General features: G+C 41.4%; 1 protein-coding gene across 1 annotated transcript in view; it reads right to left on the bottom strand.

Annotated features, from left to right (window-relative positions):
• The window catches only part of LOC139452971 (uncharacterized), a 59,471-nt gene that overhangs the window by 27,559 nt on the left and 18,504 nt on the right, over positions 1 to 13,408 (bottom strand). Inside the window, exons 12-20 of the mRNA XM_071234597.1 lie at positions 11,535 to 11,654; positions 9,680 to 9,777; positions 8,555 to 8,673; positions 6,853 to 6,968; positions 4,764 to 4,896; positions 3,740 to 3,867; positions 3,095 to 3,226; positions 2,084 to 2,254; positions 189 to 293 (exon numbers count right to left, since the gene is read on the bottom strand). Of these exons, the coding sequence (XP_071090698.1) occupies positions 189 to 293; positions 2,084 to 2,254; positions 3,095 to 3,226; positions 3,740 to 3,867; positions 4,764 to 4,896; positions 6,853 to 6,968; positions 8,555 to 8,673; positions 9,680 to 9,777; positions 11,535 to 11,654 (1,122 nt within the window). The remainder of the gene's footprint in view (positions 1 to 188; positions 294 to 2,083; positions 2,255 to 3,094; positions 3,227 to 3,739; positions 3,868 to 4,763; positions 4,897 to 6,852; positions 6,969 to 8,554; positions 8,674 to 9,679; positions 9,778 to 11,534; positions 11,655 to 13,408) is intronic.

Here is a 13,408-nt window from a genome sequence, read left to right as displayed (position 1 = left end):
GTATTTAATTCGAGATTATGAAAGGGACACGGTTTAAACGCTAATTCAAAACTACTCCTGCTAAGTCTGAATTGAAACCAAAGAATATGCCAGAATGTGGATATCAGTTGATTATTCTGGGATAGCATTGCGAGACTTTTGATGACGTACAACCATCTTGGCCTGCTGATGTAGTCAGTTAGACACACCTAGATGGCAGGTAAGGCCACAGTTCCTCTGTCCATCTTCTGTCTGACAGTAGGTCGTTCCCGTGGAGAGACTTACACAGTCAGGGTTACTGTCCTCCAACCGTCCTGGAACAGATACTTAGCATAAGCAGGGGGTGGAATACTTAGTATAATCTAGGAACAGAGACTTAGCATAAGCAGGGGTGGAATACTTAGTGTAATCTAGGAACAGAGACTTAGCATAAGCAGTGGTGGAATACTTAGTGTAATCTAGGAACAGAGCACTCAGCATAAGCAAGGGTGGAATACATAGTATAATCTAGGAACAGAGCACTCAGCGTATAAGCCGCAGATCGAATACTTTGTATAATGAAAAAACAGAGGACTTAGCATATAAGCAGGAAGGTTGAATATTTTGTATAATCAAGGAACAGAGGACTTAGCATATAAGCAGGAGGTGGAATACTTTGTATAATCAAGGAACAGAGGACTAAGCATATAAGAAAAAGGTGGAATACTTTGTATAATCAAGTAACAGAGACTTAGCGTATAAGCAGGAGATCGAATACTTTGTATAATCAAGGAACAGAGACTTAGCGTATAAGCAGGAGATCGAATACTTTGTATAATCAAGGAACAGAGGGCTTAGCATATAAGCAGGAGGTGGAATACTTTGTATAATCAAGGAACAGAGACTTACATGTAGCATAATCAGGAGGTGGAATACTTTGTATAATCAAAGAACAGAGACTTAGGGTATAAGCAGGAGGTCGAATACTTTGTATAATCAAGGAACAGAGACTTAGCATAAGCAGGAGGTGGAATACTTTGTATAATCTAGGAACAGAGGACTTAGCATATAAGCAGGAGATCGAATACTTTGTATAATCAAGGAACAGAGGACTTAGCGTATAAGCAATAGATCGAATACTTTGTATAATCAAGGAACAGAGGACTTAACATATAAGCAAGAGATCGAATACGTTGTATAATCAAGGAACAGAGCACTCAGCGTATACACAGGAGATCGAATACTTTGTATAATCAAGGAACAGAGACTTAGCGTATAAGCAGGAGGTGGAATACTTTGTATAATGAAGTAACAGAGACTTAGCGTATAAGCAGGAGGTGGAATACTTTGTATAATCAAGTAACAGAGACTTAGCGTATAAGCAGGAGGTGGAATACTTTGTATAATCAAGGAACAGAGACTTAGCATAAGCAGGGGTGGAATACTTTGTATAATCAAGGAACAGAGACTTAGCATAAGCAGGAGGTGGAATACTTTGTATAATCAAGGAACAGAGACTTAGCATAAGCAGGGGTGGAATACTTTGTATAATCAAGGAACAGAGACTTAGCATAAGCAGGGGTGGAATACTTAGTATAATCAAGGAACAGAGACTTAGCATAAGCAGGGGTGGAATACTTTGTATAATCAAGGAACAGAGACTTAGCATAAGCAGGGGTGGAATACTTTGTATAGTAGGGAACAGAATACACCGTATTTGTCGGGAGCAGAACACAATGTGTTAGTAGGAAACAGAACACAATGTATTAGTAGGAATTAGTAGGGAACAGAACACAATGTTTTAGTAGGAAACAGAACACAATGCAGTAGTGTGCAGAACACAATGTATTAGTAGGGAACAGAACAAAATGTTTTTTTAGGGAACAGAACACAATGTATTTGTAGGAAACATAACACAATGTATTAGTAGGGAACAGAACAAAATGTGTTATTAGGGAACAGAAAACAATGTTTTTGTAGGGAACAGAACACCTAGCATAAAAATAGGAACAGGTAACAAAAAGATAGAATTCTCTTCAGCACATGAACCTTAAGTACATGCAAAAGAATACCAAGAAGAATTCAAGTAAAAAAGAAAGTTCTTCCTAATAAATTCCCGCCTTACCACTACAGACTGTGTTCAGGGCCGACCACTGGCCTGTGGAGAGGCAGTATCGGGGCCTGGTGTAGCTGTTGCTGTCACACTTGTAGGTCACTTTACTTCCGATCTCGTAGGAGCTGGCGAGATCTTCAATTATACTACTTCCGGCGATGGGGTTCGGCGGTTTACAAGAAGCTGAAGAAAAGAGATGGACGATGGTTTGTTACATTTTGACTCGAACGTTCGAACCTGATTAATGATGTGGTTCAGATCTTCCTAGTGCCCGGGTGAAGGATTTGTGATATGGTTCAGACCTTTGAAGTGCTGGTGATTGATGGATCATATACATGTAGGTCAGATCAGTGTTTGGGACAACAATGGTTCAGATCTGACGTTACACTGAGGTATGATGTGGCACTGGTCTTACAAGCGACAGTTAATGTGATGAGTGCTTTGTTCAGATCTTAGTAGCCCTTGTGAACACGATGTGAGCTGTGGTTCAGATCTTATCGGTGCTAGTGATTGCGATAGATAATATGGTTCAGGTACCAGCGATTGTGAAGGTGATGCACCTACCACATTGGTTCAGATTTTATCGGTTCAAGTGACGGTGATGGATAGTATGGTTCAGATATTACCATAGCTTGCTTCAGTGATGATCGTACTGATTCACAGCAAAAAAAGTGTATATTTCAGTCCTCCGGAAACCTTCCGGAAACCTTCCAGATACCTTCAGCAACCTTCAAGTTTCTTGGTATTTTTCAGATAATGTTTTTATGTGTTTCACACTTAAATGAACAAAATGCACCCCCCATATTTTGACATTTTCTTTGGAAGGCTTCCGCAAGGTTTCCGGAAGGTATCCGGGCCGGATCCAAAATGGGAAGGTTTCCGGAAGGTATCCGGGCCGGATCCAAAATGGGAAGGTATCCGGAAGGTTTCCGGAAGACGGAAACCTACACTTTTTTTTGCTGTGATTGGTTCACATTTTACATGCACTAATGACTAAAACAGTGATAGATAATATGGTCTCACCGGCACTTGTGACTGTAATGGGTGGTATATTACAGGTCAGGCGACATCCATGCTGACCCTCAGGTGTGGAACAGTATTCAGGATTTGCAGCCAAAAGATCGGAACAGTCGTCAAAGGTGTCGAAGACCCGCCCTGGAGAGATAATGTGCTATGTATTGGGAACAAACATATCAGGGTTCAAACAACTTGGTGAGGTGAGGTGAACGTCGCGTCCAAATTTGTGTACTGTTATAGCTACGTGCATGCACGTGTGTGTGTGTGTGTGTGTGTGTGTGTGTGTGTGTGTGTGTGTATGTGTGGCTTCTTGTACCAATCAGGACAAATGCCGATTTCATAGAGCTAGCCAACTGAGATACCATGCCGCAGTTCAACATGAATACCTCACTCAGACACAGTAAAGTGACTCTGAGCCGATCATTCCTTGTATTAACATCCTTAAGGCCGAGCACCAGACAGGGTAACAACAAGTACCGTCTTTTAACGTATTTTGGTATGACGCCGCCGGGCATCGAACCCCGGATATTCCGCTCTCCGGACGGACGCTCTTCCACTAGACCACGGAGGCGGTTACAACATACTTTGAGTTTTTTCGACATATACACGATACAAAACAGAACTCAGAACAACGAGTTTTGCCGGACGTACCGAAGCTGCATGCGTCACAGTATTTGATGTCACAGCCGGTCAAGCTTCTACCAGTGTAGCACCAGGGACGGGCATGGGTTCTCCCAGGGTTTCGGCAGGCGTTCCCCGAGTAATCAGCTGGGAGAACACTGTCAAAGAAAAAGCAGCAAATGTTCCCTTGTATGCTTCTACTATCCCAGGTTAAATGAAAGACATTTTTCAGTGACTGTCCTAAACGATCCCTGATCATGAGTCAAGATCTGAGGACACCTCACCTCGCGGAAGGTGAACGCTGAGCAAACTCTGTATGTACAATCTCAGAGAAGGAAGTGTGGATTTTTTAGCCAATCAGCTGTTAGTTTTCTGAAACGATTCGACTTCATTGTTTTACCACCTCGATTCGGAAATTTCGATTTGGAAATGGTTAATAAAATGTGACGTTCATACACATGTAACCGGCCTCTCGTCCAACAGACAAACTATATCATGTATACTTCACAAAAATTAATTTTACTGTTAGATTGATATGTAAGTCAGGAGCAAGGCACAGCTTCAACAACTTGAAACGAACGTGCTGTACTGCCTGTTTCAGAGTCTATTCCGACGTTACCAGACCGTAAAGACACGGGCTAGAAATGGCCTTCAGCAACCCATGCTTGTCGTAAGAGACGACATCGGGTCGTCACGGCCAATGACTTGGTTCATGCATGTCGTCGTATTACAATTGCGTAGATCGATGCTCATTATATCAATCACTGGATTGTCTGGTCCAGGGTAGATTATTTATAGACCGCAGTCATATAGCTGGAATATTGAGTGTGGCATTAACAACAGCAACGAAACTTCAAAAGACTACTACAAGTATCATATACTACTGAAAAGAAGTTAAGGATCACCCGATTCTTTCATATTGGTAATGTTAATCTGTCATGGCATGAGAGATTATCTATTGTAATATGAAAGAATCAGGTGATCCTTAACTTCTTTTGAGTAGTATATTACATTATAGGCACTTGGGAAGAGTCTTATGCATCCCTTTTATTACCTCCTCTCAAAGGGACTGAAGTCACACCCAATGGCATCCGTCCACTTTAGACAAGCAGAGTTATCGTCCGCTCTGTTCACCTCTCCGTTGTAGGTCTCGCCTTTGTCTTTAACACTATAGCAGTATTTCTCCGCTAAAAGAAAAACATTTCGAGCATTATTCAATGTCTTCGTTATTAAAAATAATTAACTATGCATTATCACATTATGATACATTTGTAACAGAACGGTTTTTTTTAACTTCGTGGACATAGAGTGACTGACCGTTTCGTATTCGAGAGTAGGGGGTTGGGTGGGGGGTAACTAGGTGACTTGGTGACTTGGTGACTGGGTGACAAGGGAGTATTCTCTGAAAGGTGGAGCCGAACAATGAAATTTCTACCCACAACACTTTTGTTTTCAGAACATCTAGCATAACCACGGTGAATTTATTTAAATACCGTTTTTCGGGTTTCACAGCCGCCGTCAGTAACGTCAGTGTTATGTTAGTGTAATACTTGGATATTATATTGTGTCGTATCCTTGCCAAAGCATTATCAAATCTGTGAAATATGCATTGTTTTAGCGTCGGACAAGAAACGTGTAATCCCGTTGCCAACTTTGCTTAACTTCACCGTATTTGCATGTATGCGCCGGGCTGCCTATCGTCCCAATCCATTCTTTCCTTATCCCAAGAATGTGTCATGATGAAGCTGCACGGTACCAGTATAATATTTTATGATCCTCTTTGCAATCATATGGGCGGTGGGGTAGCCTAGGGGTTAAAGCGTTCGCTCGTCACCCCCTAGACCGGGGCTCGATTCCCTACATGGGTACAGTGTGAATCCTAGCTTCTGGTGCCCCCGTAATATTGCTGGAATATTGCTAAAAGCGGCGCAAAACCATACTCACTCATCCCATCTTCCCGAGGCAAGAGAGTTAACTATAAAAGTCTGGTATTATGGAGTTAGATTTTGGCTGGTCTAACGAGTCTATGCATAGTCCAATCACAATCGCGCACCGAAATCGAAATCCGGTTGGTAAACTGTCATGCAGAGTTCGGTCGATTGCAGGATTTGCACAGCATCTGCGCCGCCAGGTCCTTGTCAACAGATATTTTCAAAATCTTTTCAAGTTTTTAATCAAGGTGCTCATGTGATCTGATGCACTTTGCGATGTAAGACCCGTTTATCGCAATATAAATCTTGATTGTCGATCAGATCGTCTTGACTGGGCGCTGCCATTTTGCTTGAAGCAAATGCAAGTGATACGAGAGGTGGAATCTGATTGGAGAGACATAGAAGGGACATAACTCGCAACAGCCCCCGGGATGCGCTACGATCGAGCCCAGGAATTCCAGCCTTGTTCAGCAAGGGTGGTAACTGGACTTTTATAGTCAGTTAACTCTCTTGCCTCGGGAGGATGACAACGTCCGCGTTAGAACGTGGTATGACTATATTGCCATACAGGTTATATTAACACCTTCTGTACAAACGTTGACCAGCCGTGTGAATCTATCACTGACGAGAAATATATACATCTTCTTAGGACAATTCCTAATATGGAACTGTCTCAGACCTTTATAAACCAAAGATCGACCATTGGATATTCGGTGGATGGGTCTGAGGGAAGAGAGGCAATGTCACATGAGGGGTGTTTCAGATATCGACAGAGGTAAGTGTGAATCAGTTTAACTAAAATTAAATAGGTCATCTGAGTGAGTGAGTGAGCGAGTTGGGTTTAACGCCGCCTTTATTATTATTCCAGTTATATCACGGCGTGTCAGCTTAATGTGGGAGGAAAGCCCGAAGTGATGCAGGTGAAACAAACGAGCACAGATATGGTGTTGACAAACCTAGAAACATAATCGGGGCAAACCGGGATTCGAAACCACAATCATAGAATTCTGGCGTGCCCAAGGGACGCAACTCTGCACAGCGAACGCGGCACCTTAGACGACTGGGCCTCCCGTGCCCCCATAGGTCATCAGGGACCTAACACACTACACTTCTGTGTTGAGCAAGCAAAAGCAGTTACACAATGAAATTACAAGCTCGCAACGTTAAGTACAGAACACAGTGTGATGGCTTTATTCCTGCTTAACAACGTACCCTGTAGAAGTCTGACCGTCGCCTGGAGCTTGTCCGACGCTGAATTGGCAGTCAAGGTCAAGATAATAGAGTTGATCTCCGATATTACGGTTTTCTCATATCCATAGCCGCATAATCTGAAAGTATATACGTCCATAAAATATATACACCTTCATACTTCGTGACAAGATCACAATATGGTCAAGAAACAGTTAAATATAAATATATATATAAGTGTGATATATATATAAACACACACACACACACACACACACACACACACACACACACACACACACACACACACACACACACACACACACACACACACACACATATATATATATATATATATATATATATATATATATATATATATATATAAAATACAAAGGTCCAAAGATGAGCTGTATAATTTACTCAACCGGTTTCACACATGTGATTTTCAAGAGTACAGTTATATATATTCTTTGCGTAAAGTGTCGGGGGTATTTGGAGAGTGCTGAACAAAATGGCTGAGGAAAGTAAAAAAAATGTGATGACGTAATCTCGTGGAATGCCAGCAATTCTTGTAAAACAAATCCACTCTTAGTCATTGTTGTCTATGAGCACAAGGATCTGCTGACTTATTGCAATCCAATATTCTCCCAAATTTCGAAGGCTGGTTTGTCAATACCATGCCCATGCTCGTAAGTTTCACCAGAGGGGTCAAGGTCAACGTTGATTTTCAACCCACAGTAAACGGGAATGTAGTGGGATAACTGAAAGAATTTAGGCGTTAAACCGTCTCCTTGTGGATCTGACCATGACATTGAATTGCCAACGTCACATACCATCACATCCATTGGAATTGGATTGGCAATGTTAAACAACATCACATACAAGGTAGACACAATTTATGAATAACAACTTTATTTACTGTAAAAGCGACGTTCCGGCTTGACAACGGTATGAGGATGTCAACCGAAACGTGTCCTTTGCAGTAAATAAAGAAGTTGTAATCCACAAATGTTTACTTTGTCATCCATCAACTTCTAAGTAATGCCTCTCAAACAAACTACCACTGACTTTGAAACTGGAGCAGCAATGCTAAACACGGTCACACAAATTATAAGTGGATCGAAAATGTTAAACACGATCACACACATTGAAACTGGAGCAGCAATGATAAACATGGTCACACACATTATAAGTGGATCAGCAATGTTAAACACGGTCACACACATTATAAGTGGATCAGCAATGTTAAACACGGTCACACACAATATAAATGGATCAGCAATGTTAAACACGTTCACACTTATTGAAAGTGGATCAGCAATGTTAAACACGGTCACACACATTATATGTGGATCAGCAATGTTAAACACGGTCACACACAATATAAATGGATCAGCAATGTTAAACACGTTCACACTTATTGAAAGTGGATCATCAATGTAAAAGACGGTCACACACATTATAAGTGGATCAGCAATGTTAAACACGGTCACACACATTATAAGTGGATCAGCAATGTTAAACACGGTCACACACAATATAAATGGATCAGCAATGTTAAACACGTTCACACGTATTGAAAGTGGATCAGCAATGTGAAAGACGGTCACACACATTATAAGTGGATCAGCAATGTTAAACATAGTCTGACACATCATCAACAACCCCTCAACCACCCTCCTCTCTCCTCTCTCCTCTCTCCGCTCACTCAGGTGAAACTTACACTTTTCCAGTGACTGTGGGATGGCCGGGGTTGAGGGTGAGAGTGGATGTGCAGGCTTTGCGGCTCCCCGCCACCTCCAGCTGCAGGAAGTCCAGAGCAATCGTGGAACCGGGCGGGCTCTGTGGAGGTTCAACATCCACTACAGGTTGTGCAACGTGTACATATATTGCTGTGTGCCCTTGTGGTCTGCTAATATAACACACGCTTATTTAATCCTGTGAGTCACATATACTTACTCCTGTGACTCATATATACTTACTCCTGTGAATCACATATACTTACTCATGTGAATCACATATACTTACTCCTGTGACTCGCATATACTTACTCCTGTGAATCACATATTCTTACTCCTGGGAATCACATATACTTACTCCTGCGAATCACATATACTTACCCCTGTGAATCACATATACTTACTCCTGTGAATCACATATACTTACTCAGGTGAATCACATATACTTACTCATGTGAATCACATATACTTACTCCTGTGAATCACATATTCTTACTCATGGGAATCACATATACTTACCCCTCGAATCACATATACTTACTCCTGTGAATCACATATACTTACTCCTGCGAATCACATATACTTACTCCTGCGAATCACATATACTTACTCCTGCGAATCACATATACTTACTCCTGTGAATCACATATACTTACTCCTGTGAATCACATATACTTACTCCTGGGAATCATATACTTACTCCTGTGAATCACACATACTTACTCCTGTGAATCACATATACTTACTCCTGCGAATCACATATACTAACTCCTGTGAATCACATATACTTACTCCTGTGAATTACATATACTTACTCCTGTGACTCGCATATACTTACTCCTGTGACTCTCATATACTTACTCATGTGACATGTGCACAACATAGCATAGTGACACTGTTCAATTTAAGCCACATGCACTTTGCACAACATAACATAGTGATACTGTTCAACTTAACCTATATACACTTTGCACAACAAAGCCTACTGACACTGTTCAATTTAAACTACATGCACTTTACACAGCGACTTCGGGGTGGTGGGTGGGTGTGTGTGTGTGTGTGTGTGGGGGGGGGGGGGGGGGGGGGGGGAGGGGGTGAATATGACGTACCCTGACAATCCACTGATACGTTGAGCCAAGTTGCGGGTTGGTGAGTTCGAAGGCGGCTGTCTGAGTCTCCAGGGTCAAGTCTACGAAGACGCCGTGTACTGTGGGGACGGAAAGAATAACATGGATATTTGGCGAAACACAGTGACACGTATTTTATTGGGTATCCTTCTGTGTCACTGTAAAGCATCGTCGTGCATGTACTATAGCATTATGCTGTATTTAGATAGCATTATATGGCGAAGTCGTATTGTATAACAACCATAAACTATGTCAACACCCCCTACAAGTATTGAACCTGAACTTACCCTCCAGACACTGTGTTCTACATAGCCTACATACACTGTGTCCTATATAGCCTACATTCACTGTATTCTACAAAGTCTACACGCACTGAGTCCTACATAGCCTACAGACACTGTATTCTACAAAGTCTACACGCACTGAGTCCTACATAGCCTACAGACACTGTATTCTACATAGCCTACAGACACTGTATTCTACAAAGTCTACACGCACTGTGTCCTACATAGCATACAGACACTGTATTCTACAAAGTCTACACGCACTGAGTCCTACATAGCCTACAGACACTGTATTCTACAAAGTCTACACGCACTGAGTCCTACATAGCCTACAGACACTGTATTCTACATAGCCTACAGACACTGTATTCTACAAAGTCTACACGCACTGTGTCCTACATAGCTTACAGACACTGTATTCTACATAGCCTACACACACTGTATTCTACATAGCCTAAAGACACTGTATTCTACATAGCCTACACACACTGTATTCTACATAGCCTACAGACACTTTGTCCTACATAGCCTACAGACACTGTATTCTACATAGCCTACAGACACTGTATTCTACAAAGTCTACACGCACTGTGTCCTACATAGCCTAAAGACACTGTATTCTACATAGCCTACACACACTGTATTCTACATAGCCTACACACACTGTGTCCTACATAGCCTACAGACACTGTATTCTACAAAGCCTACACACACTGTGTCCTACATAGCCTACAGACACTGTATTCTACATAGCCTACACACACTGTATTCTACAAAGCCTAAAGACACTGTATTCTACATAGCCTACAGACACTGTATTCTACAAAGCCTACACACACTGTGTCCTACATAGCCTACAGACACTGTATTCTACAAAGCCTACACACACTGTGTCCTACATAGCCTACAGACACTGTATTCTACATAGCCTACACACACTGTATTCTACAAAGCCTAAAGACACTGTATTCTACATAGCCTACAGACACTGTATTCTACAAAGCCTACACACACTGTGTCCTACATAGCCTACAGACACTGTATTCTACAAAGCCTACACACACTGTATTCTACATAGCCTACAGACACAGTATTCTACATAGCCTACACACACTGTATTCTACATAGCGTACAGACACTGTATTCTACAAAGCCTACACACACTGTGTCCTACATAGCCTACAGACACTGTATTCTACAAAGCCTACACACACTGTGTCCTACATAGCCTACAGACACTGTATTCTACAAAGCCTACACACACTGTATTCTACATAGCCTACAGACACTGTATTCTACATATCCTACAGACACTGTGTCCTACATAGCCTACAGACACTGTATTCTACAAAGCCTACAGACACTGTATTCTACAAAGCTAACACACACTGTGTCCTACATAGCCTACAGACACTGTGTTCTACATAGCCAACAGACTCTGTGTCCTATAAAGCCTACATACACTGTATTCTACAAAGCCTACAGACACTGCATTCTACAAAGCCTACAGACACTGTGTCCTACATAATGCAAACGACATGTGTTCAGCCTACCGGAGCTTAAGAAGTCTTCACACTGTGTCTCGGGGTCCAGTCCATCGATGCAGTGGCACACGCAGTTGGTGTCGCGCACGATGGGGAATCCGTCGTTGTGGCACGAAAGGTCACAGCTGGCTAGAGATGAAGTTATTAAGGTTTTTTATTTTTCCGACAACTACAGAAATGTGGGAAGATGAACTTTGAACTTATTTAGACCTTTGTTTCTGAATATTTATGATTGTCGACCTAACTGCTCTGCACTTTATTTGAATTTATATGTTTCAGTAATGTTTGTTTCAGTGCCAGTACTTTTTAACAACAGTAGAGCTTTCTCTAACAGGTTAGAGGCGCAATTCCACCTGTCGAATTGGTACATTGCTCCATAGCACCATATTGTGTCTTCGTAAGTTGAATACGGTGTTCATTACGTTTATATTTCCTGACCGATATCAAAACTGTCGATTGATTCAAACATGTATTTGGCTTCTAATATAAATACGTGTCAATGTATTGAAAGTTTTGCCTATGTTTCAGATGATGTATATGCCTCATCAATATGATGCGTAGATATTGGCAGAGTTGATTTGATGATATTGGAAGTGTTGAATGGTAGATATTGACAGAGTTGATGAGTAGATATTGGCAGTGTTGGAGTGTTGACATGTAGATATTTGCAGTGTTGAATGGTAGATTTTGGCAGTGTTTTAGTGTTGATTGTGGGACATTGGCAGTGTTGACTGGTAGCTATTGACAGAGTTGAGGAATGTATATTGGCAGAGTTGATAGATATTGATAGATATATACGGGCAGTGTTGGAGTGTTGATGAGTAGATGTGGCAGTGTTGGAGTGTTGACATGTAGATGTTGGCAATGTTGGAGAGTTGATATGTAGATATTGGCAATGTTAATGTGTTGATATGTAGATATTGGCAGTGTTGGAGTGTTGATAAGTAGACATTGGTAGTTTTGGAGGGTAGATATTGGCAATGTTGGAGGGTAGATATTGGCAGTTTTGGTTGGTGGGTGGGGTGGGGGTGTGTGGGGTGTGTGTGTGGGGGGGGGTGTATGTGGCGTGGATGGGTTGTGATATGCAGATATTGGCAATGTTGAATGGTAGATATTGGCAATGTTGGAGGGTAGATATGTAGATATTGGCAGTGTTGGAGTGTTGATATGTAGATATTGGCAATGTTGATGTGTTGGTATGTAGATATTGGCAATGTTAATGTTGATATGTATATATTGGCAGTGTTGGAGTGTTGATATGTAGATATTGGCAGTGTTTGAGTGTTGATATGTAGATATTGGCAATGTTAATGTGTTGATATGCAGATGTTGGCAGTGTTGGATTGTTGATATGTAGATATTGGCAGTGCTGGAGTGTTGATATGTAGATGTTTGCAATGTTGATGTGTTGATATGTAGATATTGGCAATGTTGAATGGTAGATATTAGCAATGTTGGATTGTTGATATGTAGATGTTGGCAATGTTGATGTGTTGATATGTAGATGTTGGCAATGTTGATGAGTTGATATGTAGATATTGGCAGTGTTGAATGGTAGATATTGGCAGTGTTGGATTGTTGATATGTAAATGTTGGCAATGTTGATGTGTTGATATGTAGATGTTGGCAATCTTGATGTGTTGATATGAAGATGTTGGCAGTGTTGGATTGTTGATATGTAGATATTGGCAGTGTTGGAGTGTTGATATGTAGATATTGGCAGTGTTGGAGTGTTGATATGTAGATATTGGCAGTGTTGGAGTGTTGATATGTAGAGGTTGGCAATGTTGATGGGTTGATATGTAGATATTGGCAATGTTGGAGGGTAGATATTGGCAGTGTTGGGGGTTGATATGTAGATATTGGCAATGTTGATGTGTTGA

This window comes from Haliotis cracherodii, unplaced genomic scaffold, assembly GCF_022045235.1.
Source record: "Haliotis cracherodii isolate W230 unplaced genomic scaffold, xgHalCrac1.p SCAF_9, whole genome shotgun sequence".
Classification (NCBI taxonomy): domain Eukaryota; kingdom Metazoa; phylum Mollusca; class Gastropoda; order Lepetellida; family Haliotidae; genus Haliotis; species Haliotis cracherodii.
The sequence above is the reverse complement of the archived record's forward strand: the minus strand, read 5'-3'. Positions and strand labels throughout refer to the sequence as shown.